General features: G+C 36.2%; 1 protein-coding gene across 1 annotated transcript; it reads left to right on the forward strand.

Moving 5' to 3' along the window:
- Positions 1 to 1,726: 1,726 nt before the first annotated feature.
- Positions 1,727 to 13,396, forward strand: LOC107807038 (protein SLOW WALKER 2). The gene is made up of 16 exons (XM_075248987.1): positions 1,727 to 2,212; positions 3,416 to 3,491; positions 3,584 to 3,703; positions 4,300 to 4,375; positions 5,085 to 5,153; positions 5,252 to 5,332; positions 6,090 to 6,161; positions 6,846 to 6,938; positions 7,109 to 7,261; positions 8,499 to 8,582; positions 8,706 to 8,849; positions 10,608 to 10,697; positions 11,107 to 11,189; positions 11,287 to 11,643; positions 12,314 to 12,536; positions 12,684 to 13,396. The coding sequence occupies exons 2-16, from the start codon at positions 3,418 to 3,420 to the stop codon at positions 13,296 to 13,298; spliced, it is 2,334 nt and encodes a 777-aa protein (XP_075105088.1). The 5' UTR covers positions 1,727 to 2,212; positions 3,416 to 3,417; the 3' UTR covers positions 13,299 to 13,396.

A 13,396-nucleotide genomic window follows, 5' to 3' on the forward strand; every position in this document is an offset into this window, starting at 1 on the left:
TTTTTTAGATGGCCCAATACCAATCTTTGTAAACGCTAGAGGAGGCCCAATAGCTACAGCGGTTATAGAAAATCCAATTGCTTAGCATAACTTTAGAAGCACAGAGTACAAGCAACAGTTTCATAATTTTGGCCGGTTCAATTTTTTTCTTTTACTAAACCCTTTCCAAACCCTCCTGCAACTCTCTTCTCTTTGCAATGTCAAAGGCTAAAAATTCCAAAATTACATTGAAGCACTCCAGTCAGATGTAGCTTCTTTCGCTTCTTCACTCGGTCTTGCCACCTCCACGCCGTCTTCCAGTTTTGACGACTCTGACTTCCGCAAAAAAGGTCGCATCAAACCCCACAAACAACCACCTACAGATGATAATAATACCAATACCGAGAATGACTCTCAACATGGAAAGGAAAACAAGTTCAACAAAAAGAAAATCAATAACAACGATAAATTTGGAAAAAATCCCAAGCCGCAGCCAATGGCGGCTCCATAAAATTTGTGACCTAAAGCGTAATTTAATAAGATGTCATATACTTTTTTATTAGTATATATACACACACATATACCAAAAAAAAAAAGAGAGATAGTATTGTCATTTTTTCATACTTGTTATTTATAGCATAACATGCTTAAATGATGAAACTTTTAACTTTACATAGTAGTATTATTATTTATATTAGTAAGAAGTAACTTAAATAAATTGGATGTAAGACATGTATTTTTAATATTTTACCTTTGATTTTGTTGTAAAAAATATATTTACTAATATGAAGATCTAAGTAATTTATATTTTTAGGGTTAAAGAGTAGATAGTCTTTCTTTCTTTCTTTCTTTCTTTCTTTCTTTCTTTCTTTCTTTCTTTTGTCCAAGGTTTATTGTTTTTTTTTTAATTTTTTGTTTTGCAAACTTTAATATTGTCTAACTTGAAATAAAACCATAAAATCTATTATTAAAAAATTTTGGGGGACCTAAATTAAAGCTTTACTAGTCTCCTAATCGAGCCACATGTCCATCCCCCATGCTATTCTCAATCAAATTTTATCGAGGCTCAATTAAAATAAGACAACAATCAATACATGTATTATTTAATTACCAAATGTGACATTTAGTTACCAAATGTGAATGAAGCTGTTGAATAACACGTTCATGGGCAGTGGTCTATAAATAATTGTTGATCATTAATGAGGACGACTCGGAACTCGTGGCTTAAACCTCAAATATATTAAAAGATCCTGAATTTCTTTCATAATATCCATATAATATAGAGATAAAAAAAGTAGTGAGAGAACAATGTATAACATGTGGGTTAAGCGTAAGTCATATGGTATTGAACTCCCTATAAAAAAATATAGCATTAAATGAAAATGGTAAAAGGATTGAGCCTATTATCTATCATGTTTTGAACCTTATGATACTTGTCTCCGGGTTTTCTTAGTTAAAAAAATGAGACACAAAAGAACTTGATTACATATATCAGGATCTATGAAATGTGACAAAAAAGGAATAGCTAATTTAGAGAATTTGATTTGAAATTAGAAAGTAAAATAATAAAAAATATAAAAAACAAAAGAAAGAAAAATAGAATTGACGAGAAGATTTATTTAATTTAGTAAGAGAAAAGTTCTATCCTAGTACCTCATTCAATCCTACATCTAACAAATTTAAATAAATATTAGAATTTAAAATATTTTATCAATAATTATATATATATATATATATATATATGGTAATACTTCATATTTTTGGGGCCTGGAATATTTGGGGGCTAAGGCAAGAACTTCACTTTGCCTTACCCTAGAGCCGCCCTGGTCGCAGCCTAAAGCCGAACCTGAAAAAACCGACAATAATTTATGGAATACAACACACAGCAAATACAAGAACATGCCTAAGCTTCCGCTTGTGAAAGCGAGCGCGTCGGGGGTATGGTACGTTGATGCTGCAGCATTAGAAGATAAAATTATTGGAGAGAAGAAAACTGTTGAGATTAAGAATTTAGACGAATGGAAAAAGTAAGTGGAAAAGAAGAAGGAAATGGGGGAGAGGTTATTGGCGCAGTATGCAATGGACTATGAGTCGTCAAGAGGACAAAGTGGAGATATTAAGATGTTACTTACCACGCTAAGGTCAGGAGCAGCTGCTGATAAAGTGTCTGCATTTTCTGTTATGATTGGCGATAATCCCACTGCCAATTTGAGATAACTTGATGCTCTTTTAGGTATTTATTCTTCTAGAACTTTCTGCTGGTTATAGCTGAATCCTTCCATGGCTTGTTATCCAGCCTGAGTTTTCTTGGCTACTCATGCTATAGTTATATGTGATAACTGCTACGTATCATATACTGTAAAAAAAAATTATCTTTTCAAGTCCATTTGTCAAAACAGTTTATTTCCTCTGCTTTTTATTTGATGAAGATTTTGCATACTTTAAATCACGAATAAGAAGAAGAATGTAAGCAGAGTCAAATCTTGACAAAAATAAGGCAAATGACTGATAAAGAGCTGAACTTTGCAGTTAGAGATAATCATTTTCAGCACTCATTGAGTCATTGTAGAGGTTTTATTTATGTACAGTTAAACATGGGTGGTCAACAGGAAAATACATTTCATGGAAGCTAATCATTTTTAATGTAAGAATAATTCATTCTGTCAGATTTTGAGTCTAGAAAGATATGTTTATTTCAATCAAGGAGGTTACTTTTAGGTGTAGTGGCATGCGAAAGGAAAAGGTCTAGACTTTGCACTGATAATGTGAGGTGAATCACTGAAAGGGAAGGAGGATTAGTTAGAGTTTCTTCCTTCCCCTTGACTGGTCCCTAAGGAAAGAGGAAAGAAATAATACGAAAGTTTTGAATTACATAGTTGTAGCTACTTGATATTTCCTTTCTAGTTCAGTTTCTTTTGTTTTTACTTCGTTTGGTTTGGCAGAAGGGGTTCAGATTTATTTCTATCAACTCCCCCTTCCCCCAAACCAACCAAAGTAAAACATATAACTCTCCCCTCTCCTCCATCGCCCTTATTTGCCTCCTATTCATATGTCTTTCATTCGCCTGCTGCTATACATGCTAAAAGTTGGGATTATTTTTAATAACTTTCTGTTTTGTTAACTTTATGTATCCTACTTAATTTTTCATCTGGTTTGTACAACAACAACAAACAACAGCAACATACAACAACAACATACCCAGTGTGATCCTATAGGTGGGGTCTAGGGAAGGTAGGGTGAATGCAGACCTTACCCTCCTGCCTTGTGACTTTATTTATCCTACTTAGTTTTTCATCTGGTTTGTATCCAAGATTATTAACTTTTTAACTGTTCGTTTCTCCTGTCTTGGAGGGGCTGAAGTATTAAGATTCTATCTGCTGGGTTTGTTTGTTTGTTGCGAGAGCTTGTTTTTAATCAAGATAAAATGACAATGTAGGGATGGTGACAGCTAAAGTTGGAAAACGCCATGCTTTGGCAGGTGTTGAAGCATTGAAAGAACTGTTTGTTTCTAGGTGCGCTAAAATTTGTTTTTCTTTCCATATCGATCATCCTTATTATGCTTAGTTCGTTCATTGTTTGACTTTGAAGAATTTCTTCTATCCAGTCTGCTGCCTGATCGCAAGCTGAAGACACTCTTTCAGCGGCCGATAGATCATATTCCGGATAATAAAGATGGTTACTCGCTTCTACTCTTTTGGTATTGGGAGGAATGTTTGAAGCAAAGGTACACTTAAGCCGAAACTTTTCGGCAAGTGTTTCATGGTTCCATTATTTGAGCTCCAAATATGGTAGTATATGTGAAGCATTGTTTTAAAACTTGAGCCAACTTTTGGGGGAGTGTCCCAAGTTGACCCATAGCCCTGCATGGTTGATGGCTGTTGAGTGGTCTTTCCTCATCTTAGTGCATCAGAGAAAGGGTTAGATACCTAAGTGGGACTCCTCTGTTCCTTTTGGTAATCGAGCAGGCTTACTCCTATCTGCTGCATTCATGGTTGGTAGTTTGTAGGTATACGAGTTATTATGGATGTGGGTGGTAGGTTGACCATGACCATAAGTTTTAGGTTGATAGGTCTCATGTGCTTTTAATGTCATGATACCATCAATGTGGGGAATGGACATTGTGCACTAGGATATATTTGATAGAACTCTAAATGTTCCTGATTTGATGATTTCAGAGAACGTGTTTGAATCTTTTTTCAATAATTCACTTTATTATATGCTTGTTTATTTTGTTACCGTGTTGATTTTCAACTAAATAAGGTTTTCTCCCATATAAAAAAAAGATGTTGATCTTCAGCTGAATAAGGTTTTCTGTTTCAGGTATGAGCGGTATATCGCTTCTCTTGAGGAAGCGTCAAGAGATGTCTTAGATATACTCAAAGACAAGGCATTAAAGGTTGTTATTGACAGTTTTATTGTACATCTGTATAGTTGCCTATCTATGTTTCTCCTCAAAGCAAATTCTTCTTCAACGTTTTTTAGCTAATTGTCTCTTAGAAAAGGAGAAAAGAATGACTCGTGAGAGAAACTTTTATTCCTTCTTGCTCTTTACGCTAGCCAATTGAACTGCTTATTTTCCCTACTCACTGGTGACCATGTGCGACTCCCCTTTCATTTAACCTCATTAGGAAGTTCAAACTTATTATCACAATGTAGTTTATGCTTTACTTTTAAGAAAGTCTTACTTTTGACTTCAAAATGTCAAATCGAGACCACAATTGAGTGAAACTCAGCAACTGCTAACCTACACATAATTTATTATTACCTTTCAAACTATTTGGAGGATCACACCGATCTTTTTCTCTGAATATACCAATTTATATGGACGCTACTTTCAACCAAATAGAGTTAATAAGCTTCTACAAAATTTGGATAGCTTCATTACTTGTCAAGATTTTGCTTTTTAAGTTACTCATTTTGCTCCTTTCATAGTATTTGCACTCGGTATTTCAGTCTGATGTGTTGATTTTGCTGTTGCATCTGCACTGCAATTGGGTTTCCTGTAGTTTGATATTTTCTGAGTGTCCATATGTTGGAAGACTTCGATTAAGTTTATGTTATCCAAAAAAGTGGGGAAATACTTATCTTTGTATTTATGTTTTCAGACAGTTTATGTTTTGCTTAAGTGCAAACCAGAACAAGAGCGTCGATTGCTTGCTGCCCTAGTAAACAAGGTGCTGTTTTACCTCATTGCTTCTGGTGCCATTTACTTTGTTCTTGAGAGTTCTTGGGACTGTGGAGCTCCAGCTGATACCTCTTCACTTTCTTGCAGCTAGGAGATCCTAAAAACAAGGTTGCATCTAATGCTGATTATCACCTATCAAAGCTTTTGGCTGACCATTCAAATATGAAGGTAAAACGAAGTATTTGGTTGAACATGCTTAGACATGCAAGTACTGATAAAAAAAGGTGATGCAATATTTTTTTTAAAACTGATAAATGTTCGTTTGTTGGCTTTGACATTACTATATTGATCACATCTAGCCTGTATATCTTCATGTTGTGAGGTCCACGATAATAAAGCAAACAGCTTAATTATTCAAAAGAAAAAGAAAAAAAAGTTAACAGCTTAATTATTCAAAAGAAACAAATTAAGCAAACAGCTTTGGGCTGATGTTAGCTCTAAATTTGCAAGTTGGCTTCAAGGAGTGTCCCTCAAAAGGAAAAAGCTACTTTCAAGAGTGCTTGTTGAAAGCCCATCTGAAGGATGGTGTTCATGCATAATCTATCCCATGTAAAATGGAGAGATCGGGTGTAGTCGTTATTCCATTACAAATCAAATTGTTAGAAGTTGGTGCAAATACAAATCTAACTTAGTCGTGATGCTCGAATAAGACCAAGCAGGATAATGTGCTCTTTGAAAATGGTTATGTTTTTAGAATATTATGCCTTGAAATGCCTATTGAAATAAGGATTATATTTCTTAAGCATACACGATGGTTTGGTGGCAGGTACTATTACATCAATGTCTTAAGAGAGTCTGCTGGACTATAGACAAGCTGTTAGGAAGCACATGCCTTAGCATTACTGAAGTGCAGTTATGATTTATATTGTGATACTTTTTCTGATGAAAGTTTGTTGTTTAACGTGTTATTTGTTTTACTGTGCAGGCTGTGGTGATTGACGAAGTTGATAATTTTCTTTTCCGGCCTCATGTGGGATTGCGAGCCAAGTATCATGCTGTATGTCGAAACTTTATTGCTATCTTTTTTGCATGTCACACTAGATACTTCGTGGTTGTGTTTTCAACTGCGAATACCTTTTGACTCTTCAAGTTTTTTTTGTTTGTGATATGATAAATCTTATTCTACAGAGTGTGTCTATCCAAATTCTTCTGTTTGGGTTGGATTGTGAGAACTGTTACTGCATATAAGTGACTATAACATAACCGATTAACACAATCCTTTTCCCAAAGTAATATCTCCAAAAATTTGGTGTCTGCTTAATGAAATTGATTGAACCGGTAAAACCTGATTCCTTAAGATAAATCAAACCAATAGGCCCTAATTTTAAATGTCATTGTGGTTTGTTCTTAGGTAGGAGGTTTTTTTCTGCTTGCTTGTTTTCAGTAAACACATTGATGTGATCCTTGTCCTTTTTCTGAACTTTACTATTTTTGAATCTTACTTTTGCTTTAATCTCTTGACTTGGCCATTTGATCAGAATATATTTATAAGTCTGTTTATAAGTATACAACGATAAACTCAGGTGGCAAGTCGTGTTGTATTTATTTATTGCTCCAATTTGCTGTTAGTGACATTTCTAAATATGCTGATGCAGATATGTAGTTTTAAAGTCGTCATCTCTAGATATTGCTGTTGCAGAATATGTAGTCCTAACGTCCTACTTATCTGTAATTGTAACAGGTTAACTTTTTAAGCCAAGTTCGTTTAAGTCACAGGGGGGATGGCCCAAAGGTGGCAAAGCGTTTGATAGATGTATATTTTGCTCTATTTAAGGTATGATCTAGAGCTGTCATAGTCCAATAAGTTAGTCCTATGCATCTTTGCTCTTTTGTCTTAGTAGAGCTGAGAGCTTCATATTTTTACGATTGAAGCTCATCAAGTGTTTTGCATAACTTCATGCAACATCCTTCTTTACCTCCTTTTATCCTGAATCAACATTTCAGGTCTTAATATCTGAAGCAGGGGATGGACAGATGATGAATAAAAAGAGCGAGGGACATAAAGAGGTTTCTGGCACTTCGAAAGAGAAGAAAGAAAAAGATTCATCAGAATCTCATATTGAAATGGATTCACGCTTACTATCAGCGCTTCTTACGGTTTGTGTTGACTAGTGTAGTTATATTTTTTTTTTTGTTAATTCTTCTGGATTACACAAAGAGTAACACTTCTATTTCTCAAAGGAGCAGTTGCATTTGTCGACTTGGTTTCTGGATTTGCATGGTTTGTGGTTGTTAAAATATAAAGATCTGTCTAGGAACTGTTTCATTGAGGTAGCTCGTTTAGTCTCTAGTCAGCAATGCAGATGTTTGGTAATTCACATAGTTTACTGGATTCTTTCTTTTAAGATTAAAAAAACTAAGGTTTATTGTTGAAAGATGAGCGCAACTGTAACAGTGGTGCTTGGCCCAGTTTGTATGTAGAGTAATCCACTGGTTACCTTCCACCTTTCTCCTATGCAGATAGCTGATAACTTTGACCACTAGGCCAAGCCTTTTGGGAAACCCTAGTGTAAACTTTTTTTCGTGGAGTCCTAGGGTACATGGTTGCAAGGAACTAAGCTTGTACAAATTCAAGGTTATAAGAGTGCAATTATATTAGTGATGACCCATCTGGTACACCGAAGTGAAGTCTAATGGGTGGTTGGGATCACAAATCTGGATTCATTCTAGAGCTTGGTATATGCTTGAATGAACGTAGGGATGCACCAAATCATTCTAATAATTAGCTTGCTATACCATTTTATGTATTTGGAATGGAGCGCATGTAGTGTAAATGACCCAAATACCGTTATGTTGCTCCTTTCTCCAACCCTACTTTAATACTCTTTTTCTACCAGTAGTTTCATTTAATTACAGTTTAGGAACTACACATCTAGAAATTCGATATTTTAGAGCAGCACAATAGAATTAAACTAGACTTTGAAAGGGCTAATTAAATTGACTTTAAATATAATCTTTCAGAATTTACAATTTTGTGTTAAGATTAGAGAATCTATTTGGATTAAAATAGTAGTAAATGGATTGAACTGAAATCAAAATATATACATTTTCAAAGTTAATAGTTCTATTATAATTTTAAAAAAAAAATAATATGACAGTTTTTACATTTTAAAGATATTATTTTCAAAAAATTTCCTTTCCCCGCTTCTTTTTCTTCTTCCACATACAACCACATTGCCGCTTTTACGTTCTATGTCCAACAACTTCGCTTTATGATTCCTCGAGCTTGCTCAATCTTTGCAGCTTCTTGCACTAGTGCTTGTTATGCTTCACGTTTCTGCTGGTTTGGAAAAAATAGTGATCTGCTTCATTTGCTCAACTTTCTCCTTTGCAGGGTGTGAATAGAGCATTCCCTTTTGTTTCAAGTGATAAAGCCGATGATCTAATTCAGGCCCATACACCCGTCTTGTTTCAGCTGGTAAGCTCTGATATATGATATTGGTCATGACGTTCTTGTGGATGACTGCTCGCTCGATTGTTGGATAAGTATCTGACGTTGTTGAATAGATTTATCATTTTATAATTTGCTTGGGATGTGCAGGTTCATTCAAGTAACTTTAATGTTGGAGTTCAAGCTCTCATGCTCCTAGATAAGATCTCAGCAAAAAATCACATTGTTAGTGATCGATTTTATCGTGCCTTGTATGCTAAGCTCCTGCTACCAGCTGCAATGAATTCTTCCAAAGTATGTGGAAACCTTCATAATTATTTTTTGTGCTTTCTGGTTCAGCTTAAGCTTTTTTGATAGGACAAACAAAATACACTGCAAGAATTCCCTTCTCCCCCTCGAACCGTGCAGGGTGATAGTAGTTTGAACTGTCTTCAATTAACACATCTGTTGTTTAGGTTTTTGTGGTTTGGGGGGTGGGTGGGTAGGGAAAGAAAGAGAGAGTGGTAGATTAACCTCTGTATTGGCATTGCTGAGGTCAAGATCTGTGTGGTCCTGCTCTTGCTTCTAGTTCCTTTTCTTTTGTAATCTTTGGTATCTGATCTTGTCTGTACAAGCTTTAGATGCACACTTGATTTGCAATCTTATTGGGATCAAAGACATATAGTGTACTTAGCGATTTGATGTGACTAATGATTATAATTAGGATTATGGATTGGTTTTTCAAGGTTGATACTTAGGTTCAGCAAGTTTGAAGATTAAATGATGCTTATCTTGGTGGTATCCATTTTTCCATTCCCAACTTCGGAGAAAGCTATGAAACAGTCGTCAATGTTATGGCCCGCAGAATTTGCAAGAAAGTGGGGAGGCAGTTGCTTGAGCTAACCTCTTACTTGCTTTTTTCATTGTTGGCTGAGGCTGGTATGAATTATGGGTTCTTGCGCATGAAGGGGGTTGTGAAAATCAAATAATTGATGGCTGGCTGTTGAGATCTGTATTAGAGTCTTGGATACAACTCTTTTCTCACTTTTATGTTATGTTAGTTTCTTTGTTGAAAACTTTGACGGATAGCATGGCTCTTGTTCCGGTGACCCATTATTCAAATTTTCTCTCTAACTTTTGATGGTAGGATAGTGGACTACCATAGTGGTGACATATTGATGAAGCTCTTACATCGAGTATAACGTTTATCCACAATTTAGACTTAAATATCTAACCGTAACATGCTTGGTCATTACTAGGTAACTTTTGCAATAATGCCATGGTTTAGAGATACCTTCATTTTGAAAACAATATCAAGCAGAGAAGGTAAGTGAGATTAGAAAAACTGTAAATTCCAAGAGTCAAAGGAACTAAAGTTCTGGTGAAGCATCCATATTTTGTTTGCAAAATGTTCTCTGAAGAAAGCCATAAACATTCATAATTAGGAACTAAGGTAGTCATTGCAGCACACATGCTTCGATTTATAGAGGAAATAAGCCCCAACACCAAGAAAATCGAAGTCATAGGGAATGAATATACAGAGCAACTTTTATGGATGTCATATGCCATATGATTGTGAAGCTAATATTATTGATGTATAAAGTGAGCTGTAAAAGTTGGCCTTCCCTGAATTTAGTAGCTGCATCATGTTGCTGTTTCTGTCACAGATCTTGAGAAAGTTAAGTTGTGAGGAATTAGGTCCTCCTCCTTTCTGAAGTTTGCTACTACTTTACCTGGTTACATGATAAAGTTCCCATTTGCTTTCTTAAAAGAAGTTTTATCAGACCTGGAACTTCAGACATTATTTCTTCTAGTACTTCCAGCCTTAGTTGTACTTCTGCTGCAACCCCCTCCCTGCTGACAATGGAAAACATATGGAAGAGTTCTTGTTGTCTTGAACTAAATTTTGTCATAATGCATCACTTGGCAATGCTGATTATGACCTGTATTCATTCAATTGATGACCAATTGCGCTTCAGTTAGGATCTAACCTAAGTGAAATGGCTGTTTTTCTTCTTTGCTACCTTAATCTTTACCTGATTATGTCTGAGCATGTTCTGGTTTTATCTGCAGGAGGAAATGTTTATTGGCCTGCTACTAAGGGCTATGAAAAATGATGTAAATGTGAAGCGAGTTGCTGCATTCTCAAAGCGATTGTTGCAGGTTTGTTCAAGGTGTAAATTTGTTTTTATGTGAAATCTTGCAATGTTGGCAATATAGAAAGAGCAAGTACGCTAGGTGTATTTAATTTGAGGCAGATGTTTGTCAAGTATTCTCCTGCAAGTATATCAAGTTTAGGCTTCCATTGGTTTTATATAAATTTGTGTGATAGACTATCAAATAGCTATTCCGAATTCACTGAAGAACCACACTGATTCAAACATAGTTTAGGGAAAAAGAAGCTACTCAAAGCTGTATAATGTATTTTTTTTTCCCATCAAGGAGCGTACTCTTTTGGTCCTGTGCTTAAATTTCCATTTTATTTGATTTAAAAAACCCACATACTAGTTTTGCCCTCTTGAGAATTTGTTTTTGTTCTTACACCTTACTATGGAGTGTCTGGTATTAACAGGTTGCAATTCAGCAGCAGCCTCAATATGCATGTGGGTGTCTGTTTCTTCTGTCTGAGGTCCTCAAGTCCAGACCAACTCTCTGGTAGGGTTGTAGAAATAGTATGTTGCCATTGACGAAGTTTACGACATGGCTAAAGGATCTTTCTTGCATCATGAAATGTCTTACCTTTTTCATGCAGGAACATGATGCTTCAGAGTGAGTCTGCTGATGAAGATCTTGAGCATTTTGAAGATATTACAGAAGAAGATGAAAATCGACCCAATCCACCAAAGCGAACAGATAATGCAAGTGAAGTTGCTCAAGAACCTAACCACTTGCAAATTCGCAATCATTCCCTGCAGGAAGATGGTAGTTCTACTTCCGAGTCCGAGGATGATTCACTCCAAGCTAATGTGTCGCCTGCTAGAGGTGGTTTAGATGAACCAAAGGATTCTAGATTGCTGGCCGGATTTAACAAACTTCTACCTGAAGGTTCAAATGAAAAGCACTTATTGCCCGGAGGATATGATCCACGGCACAGAGAACCTTCATTCAGGTACTGTTATTGCCCTCTTTCTGGCCTTAAATATTTATTAAGTCTGTGAAATGTCAGAGCAAAGATCAAAGAGTCTATCTTGCTTATCGTGCTGCTTTCATTTGAATTGGCTATGATTCCTTTTTGGCTTCTGGCTTCGCAAAGGTAGATAATTTTTTTTACATAAAAAATACACTGTCCATAAAAATATAAGTTCTGTTACTTCCTCTTTTTCCTTTTATATGACAGTGTTTGTTTGGAAACATAACCAAAGTACCCTTTGTGTCTTTTGGTCTACAACATGCCATGTCATTCCTGTAAGAGATTCTCATTTAGGTTCGCAAGCTGGCCAAGAAACCACTGTTCCAAAAAAATAGGACATCATTTAGGGTAAAAAGATATACTAAAATTAAAGAGTTTCTAGATGTAGAAATCTAGAAAGGTGGGAATGGATAAAAACGGAAGTGTCATATTAAATATAATGGAGGGAGTATGTGTAGAATACACCTTAGAAATGCGAAGTCATAGGTAGTTGGTATCTGACCTTGTGTAAATGGGGATATCCTAATTACTGCACTCTTGTTGCCAGCACGCGAACCTCTCTACTGCAAGTAATAGAATATTTTATCAATTTCTTCTCTGAGTATACAGGAAATGTAATTTTTCTTTGTTGACTTGTACAAATAAACAGCAATGCAGATCGTGTTAGCTGGTGGGAGCTGATGGTACTGGTATCGCATGCGCACCCATCAGTTGCTACCATGGCTAGAACCCTTCTTTCAGGAGCAACCATTGTGTATAATGGTAACCCCCTGAATGATCTTTCGCTGAATGCCTTCCTCGACAAGTTCATGGAAAAGAAACCAAAACAAAGCACTTGGCATGGTGCCTCCCAGATTGAACCAGCTAAGAAGGTTAGTTGTTATAGATAACAAAGGATATTTACCAATACCACTTTGATTCAGGCTTTAATTGATTTACTCCGTCATTGCTTGCACGTAAGTTTGACGTGATTATTTAATATCTCTTGTTTTATCACATTTATCTTGTTTTTCTTGCAGCTTGACATGCAAGGGCAGTTGATTGGGTCAGAAATTCTCTCCTTGGCTGAAACAAATGTACCCCCTGAGGATCTCGTCTTCCACAAATTCTACGTAAATAAGCTGAAGTTGTCGAAGAAGCCTAAGAAGAAAAAGAAGAAGACGTCAGAGGATGAGGCTGCTGAGGAGTTTTTGACTGCGGATGGTAGCGATGTCGAAGATGAGATTGATGAAGAGGCTGCTGATGAGAGTGAAAATGAGGAAATCGACAGCATGTTAGAGTCCGGTGGGATTCCCTTGGAAGCCAACGGTGAATATGATTACAGTGATTTGGACGAGGTTGCTAACGAAGATGATGACGAGTTGCTTGGTGATAACAGCGATGATGAGATGAATGCTCTTCTGGAACATGATGGAGCTGACATTAATTCCGGCAGTGATGATGAAAATGATGCAGAAAAGGCAGATGAAGTTGATGAAGAGGATGTTGTACATCTAAGGAAAAAGAAAAGGAAGTCAGACAAGCGTGCCGGAAAATCCCCGTTTGCTAGCCTTGAAGACTATGAACATTTGCTTAACAAGGACAGCGCAGAAAAGCCCACTAAATCAAGAAAGAAGAGAAAGAGTTCAAATTAAGCATGCCCCTAGTTTACATTAAAGAGTTGCTGATTTTGATAGCCTATTATCACAGATTCTCCCGAGATAGGTGAAGGAACTCTTTATATACCCCATAT

This window comes from Nicotiana tabacum, unplaced genomic scaffold, assembly GCF_000715075.1.
Source record: "Nicotiana tabacum cultivar K326 unplaced genomic scaffold, ASM71507v2 Un00489, whole genome shotgun sequence".
In the NCBI taxonomy this organism is placed as follows: Eukaryota; Viridiplantae; Streptophyta; class Magnoliopsida; order Solanales; family Solanaceae; genus Nicotiana; species Nicotiana tabacum.

Excerpts from the sequence above, each read along its gene's own strand:
- LOC107807038 (XM_075248987.1), top strand. The coding sequence starts at position 3,418 with ATGGTGACAGCTAAAGTTGGAAAACGCCATGCTTTGGCAGGTGTTGAA. Across the intron at positions 6,939-7,108 it reads TATATTTTGCTCTATTTAAG|GTCTTAATATCTGAAGCAGG; the intron begins GTATGATCTAGA and ends TCAACATTTCAG. Across the intron at positions 7,262-8,498 it reads TACTATCAGCGCTTCTTACG|GGTGTGAATAGAGCATTCCC; the intron begins GTTTGTGTTGAC and ends TCTCCTTTGCAG.